This window comes from Misgurnus anguillicaudatus, chromosome 19 (genome assembly GCF_027580225.2).
Source record: "Misgurnus anguillicaudatus chromosome 19, ASM2758022v2, whole genome shotgun sequence".
Classification (NCBI taxonomy): Eukaryota; Metazoa; Chordata; class Actinopteri; order Cypriniformes; family Cobitidae; genus Misgurnus; species Misgurnus anguillicaudatus.
In genome coordinates this window covers 31,619,972-31,640,524 of record NC_073355.2, presented here as the reverse complement: position 1 = coordinate 31,640,524, position 20,553 = coordinate 31,619,972, and the positions used below count along the sequence as shown (strand labels likewise).

The 20,553-nt window shown below is 38.7% G+C and overlaps 1 protein-coding gene across 1 annotated transcript in view; it reads right to left on the bottom strand.

Moving 5' to 3' along the window:
* Positions 1-19,176, bottom strand: part of ngfra (nerve growth factor receptor a (TNFR superfamily, member 16)) — a 45,791-nt gene extending 26,615 nt beyond the window's left edge. The window contains exons 1-3 of the mRNA XM_055194422.2: positions 18,881-19,176; positions 12,527-12,689; positions 150-512 (exon numbers count right to left, since the gene is read on the bottom strand). Coding sequence (XP_055050397.2) covers positions 150-512; positions 12,527-12,689; positions 18,881-18,916 — 562 coding nt within the window. The 5' untranslated portion in view covers positions 18,917-19,176. The remainder of the gene's footprint in view (positions 1-149; positions 513-12,526; positions 12,690-18,880) is intronic.
* Positions 19,177-20,553: the final 1,377 nt, after the last annotated feature.

The following is a 20,553-nucleotide window of genomic DNA, read 5'->3' as shown; positions in this document are numbered from 1 at the left end:
TAATAATTTAAAAAACATTTGGGGTGTAATTCCTAATTTTGATTACTGGGGTAGTTACCTCACAGCCTTAAAATGAATAATTTCTATTGAATTGCCCCATATGTTTGTCATCCACCACCGGCATGTGTGCATTTATGTGTTTTTCTCACCATGACACCAGGCATCTTCTGTAGGTGTGCACGCTCTCATTAAAATCTCTATGCCCTCTTCGCACAAGGTGCAGGGCAAGCAGGGGTCCAGTGAGCTTTCCTGTTCGGAGTAAGTTTCATCCGTACACTCCTCACAGATCGTGTCGTGATCGTATTCGCAGCGCATCATCACGCCCTGACCCTTCGGACACACGGTGCAGGGTTGGCACTGGCCCGACAGGCTGTCCATGAAGTAGTTGTAGTTGCACACGCACACTGCGTCGTTGGAGTCGGTGCATGGGGTCTGCATGCGCATGAGACCTGTGCATTCGTTACACACCTGGCACTTCTCCGTATGACTGTAGACTTCAGAAAATGTCTCACCTGGAGCAAGACAAAATTAGAATGGCACGGTTAATCATTTTGTATTTGTTATTCTTATGTTATGCATAAACGTGTCTTTATTTACACACCCTTGTGCTGTTCCCATAGACTGTAAAAAATATGGACGTAGTGTCTGTGACGTCACCCATTGGTTTGTGAAGATCGTTTTTGAAGCTTAAAGTAGGCGTTGCCTGCCATCGCCATATTAATGGGTAAAGAGGTGGGACATTTGTGAAGCTGAGGGGGCTGGTTGCTCAAACCACGCCCACCTAGCTCCATTCTAGTGACAGCAGTGGCAGTTCAACCGTCACTCAAGTGGCCACTACCTTAATTATGCAGAACTTTTAGGCTTAATATAATTTAAACGGATGAGTTACATAAAAATTCACCCCCCTCACAGTTGTCATGAAGGACAAAATTAGCTATACAGACCAAAAACACTTTGTGTTCCAGGCTGTAAACATATTATTAACTTCTGTAAAGTTGGCCATTTTAAAATGGAGGTCTATGGGAATTGACTCCCTTTTGGAGCCAGCCTCAAGCGGCCAGTCGATGAATTGCAGTTTAAGGCACTTCCGTATTGGCTTCATTAGAGAGATCGGAAGGTTGCCCCTCGGCTGTTCCACACCTGTATGGCAACATACAGTATATTTTCTATACAATGGAAGTGAATGGTCTCTATCCACTGTCATTGTAAAGAAGCTTGGACTTAACTGTTGTGTTTCACTATGGATGAGAAGATAAAATCTTTCTGTATTCGGAACAACAGAATCAGTAAAAGATAACATAAAATATATGAATAAATATATAAGATAAGTACATTTTAGGATGAACTATCCCTTGGGGCATTAGAATAAAACATTAAAAGAGCTGTCAACCTATAAAATAGACAAAAAATATGTAAAAAAAAAAATGTAATCAAGAAAAGAAATTGTGTGCCAGGCATCTGTTAAAACATTAATTTTATTGTGTTACAGAGATCTGCGTGCACTGTTTGACTCATTGGCATTGATTTCTGTGTGCAGAAAGTATTGTTGGCATTACTGTTCTAAATCTGAATCTATTCAAATGACTCCTGGGACAAAACAGATACTTTAGAAAGTACTTTAAATTTCTAAATTACTGCAGTCTACAGGTAAGATCATTAGAGTCAATGTTTGGTTGGTTAGTATGGCCATATTACCTCTGCTGGTAGACTCTGTTATTGCATCTGGTTCTGGTTTTAGAAAGCAATCTTTTACATTGACGACAATTCAAGCAAACAAAATCCTTTTTTTCCCCCAAGTAATATATGAATTTCTCATACTTTTGTATAATTTAATAGATGTTTTGGTCAGTGCCTGATGCTCTGTTAGGGTTTACAAGTTAAAAAAATATTTTCCTATATAAGAGTTTGAGCTTCCATATAAAAACAATGCATTAATTTTACATGCTTCCACTGAATACAGATGGAAAATTATTGGGAATCTGTAAATTATTGAGTAGGTTTGTGTGTAGCGATGCTTTCTGTCACGGTTAATCCGTGTCATGTCTTGTCTCTGTTCCGATTGTTATCACCTGGACATTCATTGATTAATTACCTGCCTCATCACACCTGTTTGTCATTTAGTCTGTGTGTATATATACCTCTGTCTTCTGTTTGCTCACTGCTGGATCATTGTCATTACTACCCTGTCTGTTCCCTGTGTCACATTTTGGATGTTCCTGTGTTTGCTACCTGTTCGTCATTTTACTCCTCGTGTTTTTGGTTTCCTATTTTATCATTAAATGTTATTTATTTTGTGAATTCTGCGTATGCGTCCTACTTCTCTACCGTGTCATGACAGAATGATCCAGCCAAACTGGACGCAGCAGGTTCACGGAGGGCGGCTCCCCCAGGAGTTTCGTCGAGGGGGAGTAGTGACATCGGGGTTCATTCCCCATCAGCCCCGATGTCTCTTGGGGACCACCGTGAGCGATCGCTCGCTCCTGCGGGAGGAGGATTGGCCCAGGCGGTCCCCCAACGGTTGAGTCGTCGTCGACGGTCCCTCGGAGGACCACCATCCTGCTCTCAGGGGGATCCGGAACGGACCACGCCCGATCATTTCCCCGGGGTGGCTACCGAGGGTCTCCGTTTCCGCGAGGGGATGGTAGATGATTTCCGGTGGCATCTGATCGTCGACGATTCCCAGGAGGGGGGTAATTCGTCTGCCTCGGTTCTCGGAGCGATCGCTCCGGTTCTCCTGGCGCAGTCCGGCCAACCGTCCTGTTGGTCTCATCCCGGCGGCTGCCGGCTTCGCCAGGGTCCCCAAGCCCTCCACCCCTCCCTTGGACTCTCGCTACCAGACTTTGTTTTTGTTGTTTTATGTGAGTGTCTGGTAGCCACTCGTAGAGGGGAGGGTAATGTCACGGTTAATCCGTGTCATGTCTTGTCTCTGTTCCGATTGTTATCACCTGGACATTCATTGATTAATTACCTGCCTCATCACACCTGTTTGTCATTTAGTCTGTGTGTATATATACCTCTGTCTTCTGTTTGCTCACTGCTGGATCATTGTCATTACTACCCTGTCTGTTCCCTGTGTCACATTTTGGATGTTCCTGTGTTTGCTACCTGTTCGTCATTTTACTCCTCGTGTTTTTGGTTTCCTATTTTATCATTAAATGTTATTTATTTTGTGAATTCTGCGTATGCGTCCTACTTCTCTACCGTGTCATGACACTTCCGGTGAACTTGGGATTGGAACAAATAATGTGTGTGAGACGGGCGTTTTAGATAACACAGAGTTTGAAGGGTTTGGGATGTAATCCTAGCTGAGGGGGGATTTAAATAACCTTCCCTAGATTTTGTGTCAGTTTGATAATGGAAGGAGGAAGCAAGAATGACAATAATAAATTGTTGCTTTTTTGTACAAGAAAGAAAGAGGAACCATTTTATTTTTGATGGTTTTCTGTTTTAAATGCGTGGTCAGGACATCTGTTGATTATACGCTGTATATGAGGTCTAACAGATGTCTTTAATAACTTACTTGTTTCTGCCAGAGAAATATATAAATACATTGATATTTAAATTAGATTTTCGCTTAAAACCCCTTTTTACCAAAGACAACATCCCAGTGTTTCAGAAATGTCCAGATATGTCCAGATATGAAGATACCAAAGTCTGCACACAAACATAATTTGTAATGAACTTAAAGTTATGCTATCCACATTCATTTTAAAGTCTCTTTTTAGGGGAAAGTGAATGGGAACCATGAGCAACTGGGGTAAATGGTTGTGAAGGGTGACCATAGCTGTCCCTTATCCCTATTCACTTTCATTTTATGTAAAACTGAAATTGTATGCTTGGACATGTGTTTCATGAAAGACAGAAAGTCATATGAGTTTTGGACATGAGGGTGAGCAAATTAAAGGTTGAAGTAACCTTTTAAGTAATTCAATCGTCCTTTGGGTTGTCTTGTCAAAATAGAGTGTGAAACATTCAGAGTCGCTTTCGTAAATAAAATTTGAAACCTGTTCAGACTAATTTATGTCCTGCAGTTAATGGATCATTACCATAAAAAGATCTGTCAAATAAATCTGGGCTGTTGTATTGAACTGTTCCACCTTTATTTTTGTAGTAGAGCCAAGTTTCAAAAGAAAGCATTGTGAACAGGATTTGAAAGGGATGTCAAGTTAAGCAACAATATAACTGTTTCAGTTCCACACAAACACTTTAAGACAGGTCTATACGTAAGAGCCTTTATTGATATACAGCATAAACCCGTATTATCTAACAGCGAATAATTGCAAGAATGGTTTCTTTTAAAGAGCACTCGAAAATAAGCTCAACACATCAGCATATTTATTAAAACACCAAATCAACGTCAAAATCAGCTAACCTTATCTCTGTTTTTTAGACTGATCCAGTAAATCTGATATGAAGCACAAGCATCAAGCCCATAAAGAAAATACAAATAAATAAAAAGTGGTGCGTGACTCCCTTAAGGAGAAGGATTCAAATAACCCTACTTTCAACTTTCTTTGTCTGTGTTCTTCTAATGTTTTTATTCTCATGGCGCTAAATAAACAAACGGCCAATCTTTATTTGTTTGCTTGTTTTGATATAAACAAAAACACTGAACTCGAATGAATGCAGAATAGTGTTTTTTGATCCAGTATTGGTAATATTTTTACTGCTTTCTGTGCACTTACCCAGAGGAACATTGAGAAGCTCAATTGTAAAAGCTGCTAAACGCCACCTCTGTCAAAAATTAGATAATGAAGTTAACTGAATGTTCTTGGCACGTATTATACATTCATCAAATACTTTTGCATCAAATCTCCTTAATCCTGGCCTCAAGCCATTTAGAAATACCAGTTTGTTGGCAGAATCCATTAAGAGCCTGATAAAAAGTGCTAATTTACCATAAAACATATCACATGCACTTAGAGGCTTTTGCATCTGAGCTTTTCAATTCGAAAGGCAAAGTTAAAGTTAATTGTACAACATCTGAAATCTCTAATGAAATCCCATAAACTCACTAATGAAAGGACTGACATGCCTATCAATTGCTTGTTCCTACCAGGAGAATTTCCTAGATGAAACAGCTGAGGTATTAAAGAGATCTGATTTGTGATTTCTACAGGTATGGGAAGAGAACGAGCTAAAATGCCCATGTGCACAATGCAAGTAAGTGCATTTAAATATGTGACCCAGTCTGTGAAAACGCAAATAAAGTATTTTTTTATTTACTGTTTTACATAAAATCATCCTATATGATGTAAAGAACTGAGTATCTTAACACTTTCAGAGAATACGCTTCCCTGCCAATGACGATTATTTCCGGTTTTCCGTAATACCGCTATTATCCACCAGGTGGATAACTCCGCAACTTATAAAACCCAAAAGTATCGCCCTAGGGCAAATGTCTAGGGCAGGGGTGGCGAACGTCGGTCCTGGAGAGGCGCAGTCCTGCAGAGTTTAGCTCCAGCTCTAATCAAACACACCTGAACAGGTAATCAAGGTCTAAAGAGTTACTAGAAACCTTTAGACAGGTGAGGTTTAATCAGGGTTGGAGCTAAAAACTGCAGGGCTGCGGCTCTCCAGGACCGACGTTCGCCACCCCTGGTCTAGGGGTATGTCCGTGTAATGCTGCATTTACACCAACCGCGTTTCGGGCGTCAAAATCGCGTCTAACGCGCCTAGTTTGCCGTTTTAATGCATTCACACGTCTAAAGCGAAGTAGACGCGCGTCAGAGGCAAAATTCGCTTCTTGTGGGAGGGGCAAGTGCTATGCGGTTGTCTGTTTGCAAGATGACTGATGTTGACTGCGCATTTATCGAGAGAGTTACCAATTTGTATTTGGTATAGGGGGAAAATAAACGGCACGGGTCGATAAACGTCACGTGACTTAAAAGTGAAATGTGTATTACAACTTACCAGGTTGCTCAATGTCCTCACTAACACTCTTCCAAGCGAGGTCCTTTTTATTCCTGTCTCCAGAAATAAGAACTTGTGTTGTATAGCTCTGCTCACGGGCAATATCAAGCCTTCATGCTGAATGAATGACTCCGGGCGGGGCTGCCGCCACAGCAGCAAGCAGGCTCTTGATTGGTTGACGCAGCGCGAAAGTCCGCCAAAGTTAAATTTTTTTAACTCAGGCGTCAGTTGCAAATTCGCGTCAAACGCAAAATGCACCATTCGCGCATACCGTGCCATACGCTCAATTAGCGCGTCTAGTTGTCTACCACACCAAATGCCTCATCCACGCCGCGAGACCTCCAGACGCACGCCAACGGGTCTTCACATTGACTTAACATTGAAATCACTCGCGCTTGACACCTCTACCGCAGCTGGTGTAAACGCAGCGTTAGTTGTGAAGATCCCCCTGCATCTGATCTCTATCAAAAGTCCTTCAAAAAAAGGAAATTATCTCAGCTTTTTGCTCAAAATTTGGTATTTTTGAAGAAACCTACCCATATTTGAGAGGTGATAAAAAGAGAACTAATGAAGGTAGGATGAAACATTTATTTATTTTTTGAAAGAAGAGTGGTTGTTCTTTCATTTAATATATTGTATGTTTATATACATTTTCTGAAAGGCATTAAACTTTGGTGAAAATCATGAAAAATGCTGGCGCTGGCTGGCAACTTTTTTTTAAAAATGCTGGCGGGGAAAGAGTTAAGGTCATGACAAAAATTAAAATCAATGTTAAAATCACTAATAAGATTATGAGACTTTAGCATGGCTTTCACAGACACAGGGTCACAGATTGTTTAACCAGCAAATCAGGTAATTCATAAGTTGTCTTAAGGGCGAGGTGTTTCTCTACCTGTCTTATTGTGATCGGAAGCTGTTCTTGACATCTAATGAACAGTGAATAACACTTAACATTCTGTTCCTGTCATGTTTGCTCTTGTTGTGCAGGTGATGCTTAAGCTAATGACTTGGTTACCATAATCAAGGCATTAGCGACACACAAAACAACTGCTTGAACGGGTTGTGCTGATTTCTGCTGCAGCTGTCTCTTGACAAGTCAGCAAATATGCCACTGGTTTTTATTATCTGCTGGAATGTACCCTTCGATTCTCCCATAGTAAATAATCTTTTGTTGGTGCTGTGTTTTATACTTTCACACAAAGACACAACAAATGATGTTATTTTTAAGAGCGTGCTAGTCTCTGGTCTAAATGAGGTGTTGTGGATTATGGGTAAACATATGGGTCATGTGATGAAAGCCATGGTAAGCCATAAAAGTGTCAGCTCTGTCAAATAGTCCTTTCAACCCATCTGTTTGCGCTCTCTCTCTCTCTCTCTCTCTCTCTCTCTCTCTCTCTCTCTCTCTCTCTCTCTTTCTCGCTTTCTCTCTCTCTCTCTCTCTCTCTCTCTCTCTCTCTCTCTCTTTCATTAATTAGTAATGGATGAATATGACCTCGTTCTGCTGCGGATATTTTAAACATCAGTCCATTTATCGGCCATCTACTACTAGGCAATATAGACAAAAATTATCTCAGTTTGTTGGTATGTAATGTATTACCTATTAGATCAAAAGTCTTAAGCAAGAAGTAAAATACAGTAAAATAATATTCCTGTTTTATTTTATGAGGGACTCTTCACTGTCAGATCTGCTTTTGAACGCTGTAAGACACTTTGCATAAAAGCATCTGCTAAATAAATAAATGTAAATGTATCTTCATGTAATTTCGTTACATGTCAGTCAGCGTTTAGTTTACTTTATCCTTCTCGTTTGAGTTTACCTTTTAACATGTCCTCTTTGTAGTGAGCCAAAACTGTTGTGACAACGATACGCAGTACATGCATTCGCCCGTGAAGAGATTGAACGATCAGTCGCATTCACCTGAACTCGTCTCTCTACTGATTATAAACAGACACATATAGCGCAACATTAACTAAAACAACAGGAAAGAGCCCAGCCCACGCAAAAGTACTAATTAGTTTATGTTTACACTACGTACTAAATAGTTTGTTTTAGTTTGATCACAGACTATTGTTTTTGTCAGGAGAGTAAACGAAAAACCTCAAGCCGCCTCAAAGTTGATGTTGTTCAAACCCGTACGACTTCCATGAAACTCAAAATGTGAAGTAAACAATTTAAAGGGGCCATGTCATGAAAATCTGACTTTTTCCATGTTTTAGTGCTATAATTGGATTCCCAGTGCTTCTATCAACCTAGAAAATGTGAAAAAGATCAACCCAGTAACTTAGCTTTGGTAAACCATTCTCTGCAAGCATGTGAAAAAATAGGTCACTCCTTATGATGTCATAAGGAGATCTTATTATAATAATACAGCCCCTTAATCTGCACTATCCACAGTCATTTAGTGCAGAGAGAAAGAGAGAGAGAGAAAATAATTCACATTACAATTGAGTTTCAATTGCAACAAACCACCATCATTGTGATCAGTGCTTGAATTTCATCAGCTCATTTGCATTTTAAAGGACACACCCAAAACGGCACATTTTTGCTCACACCTAAAAAGTGTAAATTTTAACATGTTATAATAAATTATCTGTATGGTATTTTGGGCTAAAACTTCACATGTTTACTCTGGTGACACCAAAGATTTATTTTACATCTTAAAAAAGTCTTGTGACGTGGCCCCTTTAACTGTGGATAATTTGATTCTTCCCACATAGACAGGAATTATAAAATAATTTAAGATGAGCTTAATTCATTCCTTTAAAATAGTATTCCAGCGACCATCCGAAAGTCAACCTGGTGACCTCCAGCGATAAAACTTCTGACAGTGTAAACAAGGCTTTACCACGTGCAGCTAGCATCTCCCTAAAGTTGTTATGCCTTCAAAATAACCCAGAAACCAGCCAGGTGCATAAAATCTTTCTTTCTGAGCTCGTTTTCTGCTTGGCTGTCACTTCTCGGGAACTGTACGGATGAATGTTTCCACACTATGGATGTTTGCCAGTATTTCGCTGGCACATTCTGTAAAGCAACTTAATACCAAATGAACAAAGAACTTACATCCATTGCGCAATGCATTCTATTAATCTTTAATCACAACCATATCAGCATTTCTGCATGGTTTTCACAAGTTGATCGGTATTAAAGAAACAGTCATACTAATAAAGTAACAAATCAAAGCTGCATGGAACAGTAGAACGGCCAGTAAGAGCGGCAGAAGACCAATAAAACCAGCAACGGCTCCAGTTCTGCTTAAATGTTCAGTAGCATTAACCAATCTCTTCATCTCTCTCTCTCTCTCTCTTACTCTCTCACACTCTTTAAAGGCTGTATTAGCCTCTGTCTGGATGGGTCAGATCATCTGATATCGCCTGTGCTTAAATGCATCATTATCTAATGCTGGTATATCCCAAATGCCCATCAGTCATTAGTCTGCTCTGTCTAAAACAGCACTCTGACTGATTCCAGATCAGCACTACTCCTGCAGTCCATATATACAGTACGGTGCAAAAGTCTTAGGCCACCACCACCAGACTTGTTTTTTTAGAAGTTTTAATGTCCATCCATTTTTATTTTTCTATCTATTTTATTAAGATACAAACAGAAAATACAGGAAATATGTACTTTTTTATTCATCGTCTGTGTTTATTGTGACCTCTCTTGGCACTAAACACATCTTGGGTCTTTTTGAGCAGAATTTTTTTTAAATTAGAAATTATGATTTAATTTTATTTAGATTTAAGAGATCCTGCATTTTTCTGCTATTGCTAAAGTGGAAGGGGAATTTACCCTAAAAACTTGACAGATCAGTTTACATTTTTATACAGTTTTTAATACTACATACACATTTCTTGTATTTTCTGGATGTATTCTATTAAAGAGACTGAGAAACAATTATATATGCTCACTACAACATTGCAAAACCAACAAATCTAATTCTGGCATGGTGACCTAAGACTTTTGCACAGTACTGTGTAATTGTATAATTCACTTATATTTCAACCCCCAAATTCTTTTTTGCATTTTAGTAAATAAGCCGACCCTTTTATCCAAACGACTCACAAATGTGTTATCCCAAAATATCATCACCATGATTTCCTTTATATGTCAGTTGTGATAAATGCTAAACAGTCAGATTTATTTTACTATATTTAAATTGACTCTATGGCATTTTTGTTTTTACAGTCCGGTTCCACATACTGATACCGGAACTAAACCTAATCTTGGGGGGGGGGGTGTTCAATGGTATTTCATGCATTCTGACTTATTAACACTGTTTGAGTTTTTCACTTATGCTAAACATAGGCAAAGTATCAGAAAAGCAGTTGGGCGTGTTACAGAGTATTTCTGTGCCGAATGCACTTCGCCAGGGCTTGTACAAGTTACGGAAAGTTTTTTTTTTATTACAGGAAGTGCTTATGTTTCAGGGGTAAGCTATACGGCCCTACAAAGGCTAAGTGCCATAACTATGCAAACACTGAAACTGAGAAAAATGCGTTTTGAACTTCAGCCAGTCTAACATGTTACTGCAAATTTGGCACACGTTTCTCTGAAATGGGACAAAATTTAACCAGGAGACATTGTCACAAGACAGATCTCGCAAAGCCCATTTCAAACCTTAACTCAATTTTGACCAAATGCGTAGTTTGTAGCTTTGTAGGGCAGTATACGTATCTCTTTTTTAATGGGCACTTCCCCGGAAAACCACGCCCACACGTCTATCAGCGGGACAGCGAGAGCCGAGTCGCAGACCAAGTACAGGCATCACTTCACGTGACATGTTTGTTTTATATAAAACTCAACAATGGCACGAAAGAAAAAGTGTGTTTTTGGATATAAGGAGAAGAAAGCCAGCTTTATGGAAACAATGGATATAGTTTGTTTATCCGGGGTGGCAGTAGAGTTTTGTGTCTGTGTTTGTTTAACGCTGGATTTCATTGAAAAGTCCCAACCGGGTCATAAGTTGCATGCGGTAAGTAACTTCTGTGTTATGTTGGAAACAGGCGCGCAAGTGCATATTATATAAACGACACGAACATGTAGTGAATTATAAGTTATCCAGTCAGTGTTGTATAGAGTGTTGACTCGGACTCGCTCCTCCCGCAGCTCGTAACTCCTCCTTTCCGATTTTTTGGACGTTATCGGAAAGAATCGCTAAAGCTGATCTGTATTCTTTATAAATCTGATCAAACTAAAGACTTTTCGGAGATATGAAGGATGTAATACTACTCTATAGGTACTTCAGATTAACATCAGATACGCAGAAACAGCGTGTGTTATGGACGCTTTAAGTACATGGATTTACCATGTTGCTGTAAATACATTGTATGTCTATGTACTGTAAAAAAAAGTGAAACCAATGACTCTATACTGTAATATGATTTTGATTGAGTTTCTTAAGAGATGTATATGAACCTGTGACCTTGGCATTGCTAGGATCAGGATGTTCTAAATCAAGCTAAAAATACTATTCAGTCTTTTTAAATAAATCACACGTGATAGATAGTGGGCTTATTTGTTTTGAAATGGAGGCTGTGACAGTGGCCGAGATTGTGAGAGGTCTGTGTCATTCAGCTTTGTAACACACACACACACACACACACACACACACACACACACACACACACACTGTCGTGTGTTTGTGTGTATATGGGTGTGTGTGTGAGGGGATAGATAAAGAAAAAACGAACATCTAAATATTTCAGCGGTGCTGATGTATGCTTGTGTCTAGACTGTGTAAAGGATGAGGGGACGAGCAAGGCTGTAAGAGCTTTACCACAAATAAAATGGCACAAGGATCACAAAATGGGACAAGCTCATTTTTTGTTGATTCTGTTGTTGACAACGAATGCAGGTACTGTTCTAATATTATATGCACTGCCAGTGATATTTATATCCCATGCGGTTGGAAAAAAACAAAAAAGCACCGTTTAGGTTATTGATGTAAAGTGTCCTGTCCTGAAATATAAGACGTTCTCTATTTCAGGCATGTTGTCCTAAGTGCTCCTCAAAGCTCATGAAGGACATGAAGGTTTTTCTTACTAAGAGAATAAATAGGATAGAGTCACTATATTGCAAAATAAGCAGTGAGAATTCTTACACAATGAATAAAAAAACTCACTTAATTCCTTCATTTGTATTCTTTTTTCTTATTTTAATAGTTGTGCTACAAAGGTCCAGTCAATAGAAGATCTTTATCAGTATGATACTGGTCTCTGGTAGCACAGATAGCACCTAATGTCATCCAGGTAGGGTCATACTGTGGTAAATACTTTTAAAAGTATTATACCCCTAAAGGGCACAGTGTGTCTCTATTGATTTGGTTTGATCCATCCTTTTCATTTCTCTCTCTCTCTCTTTCTTTCTTTTTCTGTCTAACAATAACTATGAATCTGATATCTGAGAACATTTGGCCCTAATTAAAGCATCAAGCACACATACAAACAGCAGCTTCTACACCGTATCCGGCTAATTGTGTAATTACTCTCAGCTGTCATACAGATGAGTGTGCATATATTATTTTGTGTGCATGCGTGTGTGCACAATTTTGTCCATACTGTGAATGTATGTGTGGGTGTTCCTATGGCTATGAATATGAGAGGTTGTACTTACTGTCCAGGCATTGACTGCACTCGGTCTGTTTGGCTCCACACTCTTTGATCACTCCCTCTCCTGGTGGACACTGAATACAGCACTCGCCACTGAAAGTGTACTGCTTCGAATCACACTCCTCATCCACAGCTCGCTCTAGTTTTGAGCCAAACACCAGCCCCAGCTATAGACAGAGAGAAATGACAGGAATGTATTACTTAATCACATATATAGAAGGTCAGATGTGTTTCTCTTCTGCATAACCCCATTGTTTACCGATATTCTGATCATTCTGTAAATTAGTAAGATAGTAAGGAATTGTTATTATTCATATAGTTTAGAGTGATATATAGACTCTATTTAAAGGGGACATTTCACACGTATTTTTAAAAATTTAAAATTAATCTTTGGTGTCCCCAAGTTTTAGCTCAAAATATCAAATATATATAATTTATAATAGCATGTTAAAATTGCCGCTTTGTAGGTGTGAGCAAATATTTTCTGTTTTTGGGTGTGTCCTTTAAAATGCAAATGAGCTGATCTCTGCACTAAATGGCAGTGTTGTGGTTGGATAGTGCAGATTAAGGGGCGGTATTATCCCCTTCTGACATCACAGGTGGAGCCACATTTTAATGACCTATTTTTTTACATGCTTGCAGCTAATGATTTACCAAAACTTAGTTACTGGGTTGATCTTTTACACATTTTCTAGGTTGATAGAAGCACTGGGGTCCCAATTATAGCACTTAAACATAGAAAAAGTCAGATTTTCATGGTATGTCCCCTTTAAACTTTGCTTTGTACTGTAGCTATTTTCTCAGCCTTAGGTGCATAGACGGAGTTTGGGGCAAGCCAGAGTCTGAGCTTTTAATTAAATAACAATATAAAAAATTGTATTTTATTTGTCTAAATTCATTTAAAAGGCACCTATTTCGTTGCTATAAACAAAGTTATTTTGTGTATTTGGTATATTACAATGTGTCCGCGGGGTTTTGTTTCAAAAACACATTATTTTCTACATACCGAACATTTTTGTAGCTCCAGATTTCCCTCTCTTCCTGAAACGCACTGATTCATGTATAAAGCTCATTGATTTGAAAAGCTCTGTGTCCCTGATTGGCCAGCTAATCTGTATGTTGTGATTTGCCTGAATACCACTGACGTCAGCTGGAAATGTGATGCTCCTTACCATGTTTGAAAGATTCGCTCACAAGGCAATGCTAACAGGCTAAGTCCGAAGCAGAAGGAATTATGATAATGTCGGTCTTGTCTACATCAACAATCCCAGGAAGTAAACGGTTGCCTACAAACAAGTGTGTTTGTTTTAGTCCAAGAAAAAACTTTTACGTTGGAGATGATAACTCGCGTCGTCTTTTACTTTGGGGTTTGTACCTTTTGCATTATGTTAACTATATGTACTAATACACACTTACACACCAAAGGAAATGTAAAATTGTGAATTGGATAATTGGTGCTCTTTAAAGGAGCATTTCACCCATAGAAACATTAATCTTTATTGAAAGTGTGGCATATTTCTAGTCGAAATGGAACATACATTTAGAATTTGGTGCCTTTTTGGGTTACACTTTTTTTTGATAGTCCACTTTTGACATTCTACTAACTATAAATAACTTTGCAACTACATCTCAACTAACTTTCAATAATTTGCAACTATACGTCAACTAACTGTTATTAGAGTATTAGTAGACTGTAAGGGTTGACATGCACCTGCAAAGATACTTATGATCAGTTGAATGTCTGTTGAGATATCATCACAATAAAGTGTTAGTAGATATTAAGCAGACAGTCTACTAATTATCTAAAGATTGGTAGTTGATAAGTAGTTGCAAAGTTACTGGTAATTAGTAAAATGTCTAAAGTGGACTATCGAAATAAAATGTTACCCCTTTTTGACCGAGAAAAGGGTGTTTGTAGTCTCACCCCCTCAACAAAGATATTGGACTTCCGGCTTTCAATGAGGCAAAATTATGATTTTTACATAATTAAAAGAAGAATGTGCAACACTGCAAAATCTGTATTTCTCCTTTCTCAGCAGAAACTGAGGAAATGATCCACGACCATTGAAAAACATGACTGGTGTTCTATACAAAGCTTAATGCAAATGGGTGAAGTGTCCCTTTAAACCAAACTTAAAAACTATAAAGACACACTCTATTGTTAATCTCAAATTATTGCACTACCTTTGTTTCTCAGTAGGTGAAACTCCGCCTATGCTTATGTCTGTATTTTTGTTATTTTGTTTTATTTTGTATTTTACTTTTAACTAGTTGCTATAATCAATTTAGATTTCAGACATTTTGCTTTCTTTTTTGGCATTCTCCAAAACATTTAACACCACCTTTAAACTGTTAAGCGTCGCTGTCCCGAATACAGGACACCTAAGTTTGCATTAATATTGTTGATGTCAATTTAAATCTATCACTACAAACTATATATCGTTGGAAAGGTCTAAGCCTCCAGAATAGACATTTCAACAGTGTTTTTTAAAATAAATTATGTATGGAGAGTAAATGATTCATTTATGAAGAGAGTGAGCCTCAAAACATTTATTTTCTGCTAAATGTCACTGTCCCACCAGCAGGACGACTACATTCACTTCAATGTTTGCATATGAATTCTTATCTAATCATGACAAACTGTATATTGTTTGAAAGCTCCAAGAGTGTAGATTTAACTCAATAGGGTGGGGTGATGCTTAAAAGGTTAAAGGGGACATTTCATTTTTTTTTTTATCTTCAGAGTATGTATGTGAAGTTTTATCTTAAAATACCCAACTGATAATTTATTATAGCATGTTAAAATGTCCACTTTGTAGACGTGAGCAAAAATGTGCCATTTTGGGTGTGTCCTTTAAAATGCAAATGAGCCGATCTTTGCACCAAATGGCAGTGCCGTGGTTGGATAGTACAGATTAAGGGGCGGTATTATCCCCTTCTGACATCACAAGGAGAGACAAATTTCAATGACCTATTTTTTACATGTTTGCAGAAAATAGTTTACCAAAACTAAGTTACTGGTATGATCTTATTACATTTTCTAGGTTAATAAAAGCACTGGGGACCCCAATATAGCAATTAAACATGGAAAAAGTCAGATTTCCATGATATGTCACATTTAAAACATTTAAGATTAAAATGGGAACTAAATTACATTGATTTTAAAATAGAAACCAAATGGGATATAATTTGTGTAATATTTGCATACCTAATTGCCCTTGCTTCAGTTTTGCATATCTAATTGCACTGGGCATTCATTCAAATTGGTATGCATTTTAATTGTCATTTCAGGAGGTGCCCATCTAAATTTAGACTAAATAATACTTAATCTACCAGTCCTGCATAAATATGGAAAATTGGAATAGATTATTTGCATAATGCATGTCACATCTTAATGTCTCGCAGTCCTTGAACTGCTTCTGCATGTTTGATGCACGTGGACTACAGTCTGGTAACAGCTGCATCAGAACATATTGGGCTGATTGCATTTCACTGGTGTGTCCAAAAGCAGGGGTGTGTTAAGCAAGATGAGCTGGGAGGCTGGAGTTATACATATGTCTATTGTATGTCCAGCTGTTTCACGCATACTGTCACGGGTACGATTACACATACTTCACACGTTGAGGTCTCGGAAACCGGGATCTTACAGACCCTTTTACCCAAGACACCCATAAGCCCTACCCTGATCTCTCACACTGCCTCTTCCACTTCCCATATGGGCTGCCTCATCCACGGGTCCTGTTCCGTTTGTTAAGTATTTACAATAACTCGGAGGATTATAAACATCCTTACACACAGGCACTGTAACACAGGTGTTTATGGAAATTTCTGGGCTTGGAGGCAAGTGCGTGCGTTTAAGGGGACTTAGGGGCTCATTATTGAGGATGCAGCGTTCACTTTGTGCTAATTTACTACTGCTGTTCATCTTTCTCTCTCTCAATTGGTTCAGTCAAGTCATGTGGTCACATTCAGTGCTGATATGCTATTGAAAGGTTTATGTGTCATAAGAGGCACCTCACATTTTTTCCCTCACGTATAGGGATTTAAACAAATTGCTTTCATAGAGCTTTAAGCCTTTATCCAGCCAACTGTGAAACGAATCACGACATTATACTCTTTGATTTGCAGCACATGCAGTATATGTGGAAATACTATAAACCAATCCCGTAATGCATCGCAAACTGCAAAAGATGGATCAATATAAAACAATTGGCTCATAGTGATGAATTATTACATAGTTCTTTACAGGAAAATCTTTTCACTGAAGTTTAAAAAAAATCACACATTAGTTTTGCAAAAGTGTATAGTGCACCACTTAACAATCTCTGGGCCCATAGTGGCTTTGTTTCGAAAGATTTATGTTATCACTAAAAAAGCTGTTCCTCTATGGAGGCAATATGTAGGATTTTTTTCGCTTCTGTAACCCTGCTCTGCTCTACTAGAACTGAGTAGGCCTTGTAAAACAATTTCAGTCTGATATTGCTGTGAAAAGAAGCACAGGTTCATTCATTAACCTGTGGATTCCAGAGTCATTCAAAAGACACATTCACAAACAAGCATGTACACACACACACATTCACACACAGGGTAATTAAACTCCCTGCACATTTCTCTCCTTGCATTCATTAATGAATTAGCATACATTCTCTCTCTCTTTCTCTCACACATACGCACACACATCCTTAAGTAGAAGCCATATAACAATTATGCACAATTCAGACAACACCATCTAGACCCACAATCAAAGTAAAGATAGGAAACCTCTCATCCATCATCTACCTTCCTGGCCTATACTCAAACACACACACCACCTTCACTCTCTTCGCCCTTCGCGGCCTCCTCATCTTACCCTCCTCCTCTTAGCCACATCCTTACTCGTTCTCATTCAGAAACAGATGCACTGGTACAGCGGCCAGCTCACCCCCTTCATTTACTCTCTCTCTTTCTCTCTCTTTCTCTCTTCGCTTCTTCCTTCTTTTTTCTCTCTCAATTTACATCCGCTTGAGTAAGCGTGCCGCTGAGTTAACTTGGCAGGCTGTAATGGACTCTCTACTATAAGCATGCCCAAAGCTTAACACATCTCAGGATGTGTGTGAGTACTGTGTGTGCGTGTGTGTGTGTGTGTGAGGTCTGGACCTTATCATTACTGTGCTGTTGAGTGATTTGCACCTGTCTGTAAACGCACTATTATGCACCCTATCAGGTTTACTGTCAAATTAACAACCACACACAGTTGCGTATGAGCATAATACCAGGAAATATCAAGTCTAGACAAGTTATGGCCTTATTTGCCATCATCTGGGTTGTTTCTGTCAGCGTCAGATCTCTTGTAACGTGCAACGGGACGCAGATTGCGAACAGTTGCGCGTCTCCAAACGCAGATTCTTCACTGACTCTCTGCACCTGGATGAAACTCAATTGCCGGCACCGTTTGCCATTTTCCAAATCAGATTATTGAAAAGAGGTCACGCTGTAATTGTGTTTAGTCGAGAGCGTGTGCGTGTGTAAATTGATTTGCTTCGTGTTACAAGACTGGAGGTGATGCGGGTCACAAAGGGCTTGAGGTAGGGGACCCGAGGGTCGCATCAGTCGTCAGTCAGTCGCATCCCTTATGTGCCATGTCGAGTTATAGCATTTTTACTATGGCAATGTGGTAATTGGCTTTAACTACAACTAACTACAACTGACAAGTTAAATAGTCAGAAATACATTAACATTTTAAGCACTTTCATTTTTAAGAGTAATATTGTTGTTAATGATTTACTGTTTTTTATTAACATGCCGCTAAAGTGTAACACCGCGTACGTTCTTGTTAAATATTTTTGATGAGGCACAATTGCACAAATACACAACAGCAAAACAAAACAAAATTAGAGCATAGCTGTCATCTATTCTTAACGCACTTAATATAACATACAAAAATAGGCTAAACGAAGTAAAATAAATAATATGTGAGACATAAAGCCAGTCAAAATGAACGAATCTACACTGATGTAGCAAAGGCAACTCGCTTAACTTGGAAATTAAAGTTGGTTACAGTTAGTATTTCAAGTACTGATTGATTGATTAATTGCTTGAAGTAATATGTAGACTATGAATGAAAATTATTTTTAAAGCGTAAAATGTAAATAAAACCGAGTGTGACACCTGTTCTCCAGAAACCGTGCAGCTGAGATTAGTCATCACAACCACAAAACTGAAAACAAGTTCAGTTGTGTCCGCAGGCGCACTTCAGATGCGCATAAGGAGAAACGGAGCACCACGAAGGCTAAACCGGTTCGCCAGATGTCTCACCTGTATACTGACAGAAACCCCGCGAGAACAGTGACTGATGTAGACTGAGGTATGCAACACTTACCGCTCCACAAATCAAGATCCACACCAAGGTCTCCATGTCTGATAATTTCCTTCCTTCTCAAACTGTATATCTGTAAGTGTGAGTCATGAAGTGCACATCAGCCCTCCGACAGTTCATATTAGGTCCATGCAGGTGCTGCTGTCGTGCATGACTGCTGTCGGGACTTCAGGACTATACGGAAGCGCGTCCCTTTGCTCGCGGATGCGCGCCTATGCTCTCCTGTATTCCGCACTCAGCGCTGTCCAGCAGTGCACTGCGGAGGAGAGAGTCGTGCACGCAGAGATGAGGGGGGCACGAGTGCTTGCCACCCCCCCCCCCTCTTCTCCTCCCCAAAACGCACTCTCTCTTCCTTTTCTGTATCTCTCTTCGTGTACGAGAGGCACGCATATGCACACGATTGTATCGCATCTTTTTAAGACTTTTAAGAGTGTGTTTTTTATTTGCTGTCGTTGCAAAAATATATATTTGCATTACAACGCTCATATTTACATTAGCCTTGTAACGCTTTTCACTGTCACATTTTCTCTCGATAAACACAATGTCTTTATTACTTATTTAATTATTTATAACTGTTTGATATAGGAATTGTAGCATTTAGTTTTTTGCAGAGTGCTTGGTTTATTTATTTATTTTAATTATTTTATTAGTACCACAAGAACAAGAGGTAGGTTATGTCTTAGTAAAAAAACATTAGTTTTTAGAAAACAATACTTCAATTTTAACGTCTTTAAAGCATTACATGTTTTTAGAGCTTTCCTTTAAATTTGTTTTTAAAATCAACGGAGCTGATGGCTGGACTGGGCATGACGTCACGGGACGGGTGTAATCAAACATACGCCACAGGAGGGCGACTGCAACCAGTGACTCACCTACAGTATGTGAGATATGGGGCGTAATAATGCCATAGTCGGTTGAGTGCCAGCCAGGGATGAGATATTTTTACGATTTTTTCCTTTTCACCTCCATTCTTCTAATATTTTCCCCACCTGGTCATTGTGAAAAAAACCTGTTGAAAATTCCATGTGTGCGTTTATAAACCTTTTATAAAAGTTTAGGGTAATTTACTCATTCTTCATTTTTTTTCTACATTTTAGGATAAAAGTGAATTCACCAGAACTGTGTCACCGAAATGTAAATATGTGAATTATGCTGTGACTAACATCCAAAAGATGTGTTGCATCCAAAACTATTACATTCTAGCTAAAGCATCTTCAGTGTAATAACTTTTTACCTAGAATTTACAAAAATGCATTTTGAATTGTATCAAACTTTTTAAAGTTTCATTCTGAGATGGTTTTCAAACAAGGGAATTACATATACACACATTCTGGTTTTCATGTTTTGTGGGGACATTCCATATAGATGTAATGCATTTTATACCGTACAAACTGCATATTCTATTCCCTTCCCCAAACCCTAACCCCAAAAATCACAGAAAACTTTATTGTACCTTACAGGGCTCAACGCAAATAATTTTTTATATTGGCCCGGTTGGATCAGTGGTTTAGGTTTTCACTTGCCCTGCCAAAATATTCACTGGCCCCAATAAAAAATGATGTCAGTGTCACATATTTAAAAATAATAATTCAAAAGTCAAATATAATTGTATACATATGTTCCAACGAAAAAAAGGCTCCCAACTTTTCTGCTTTACCTGTAAACTGACAGCAAAT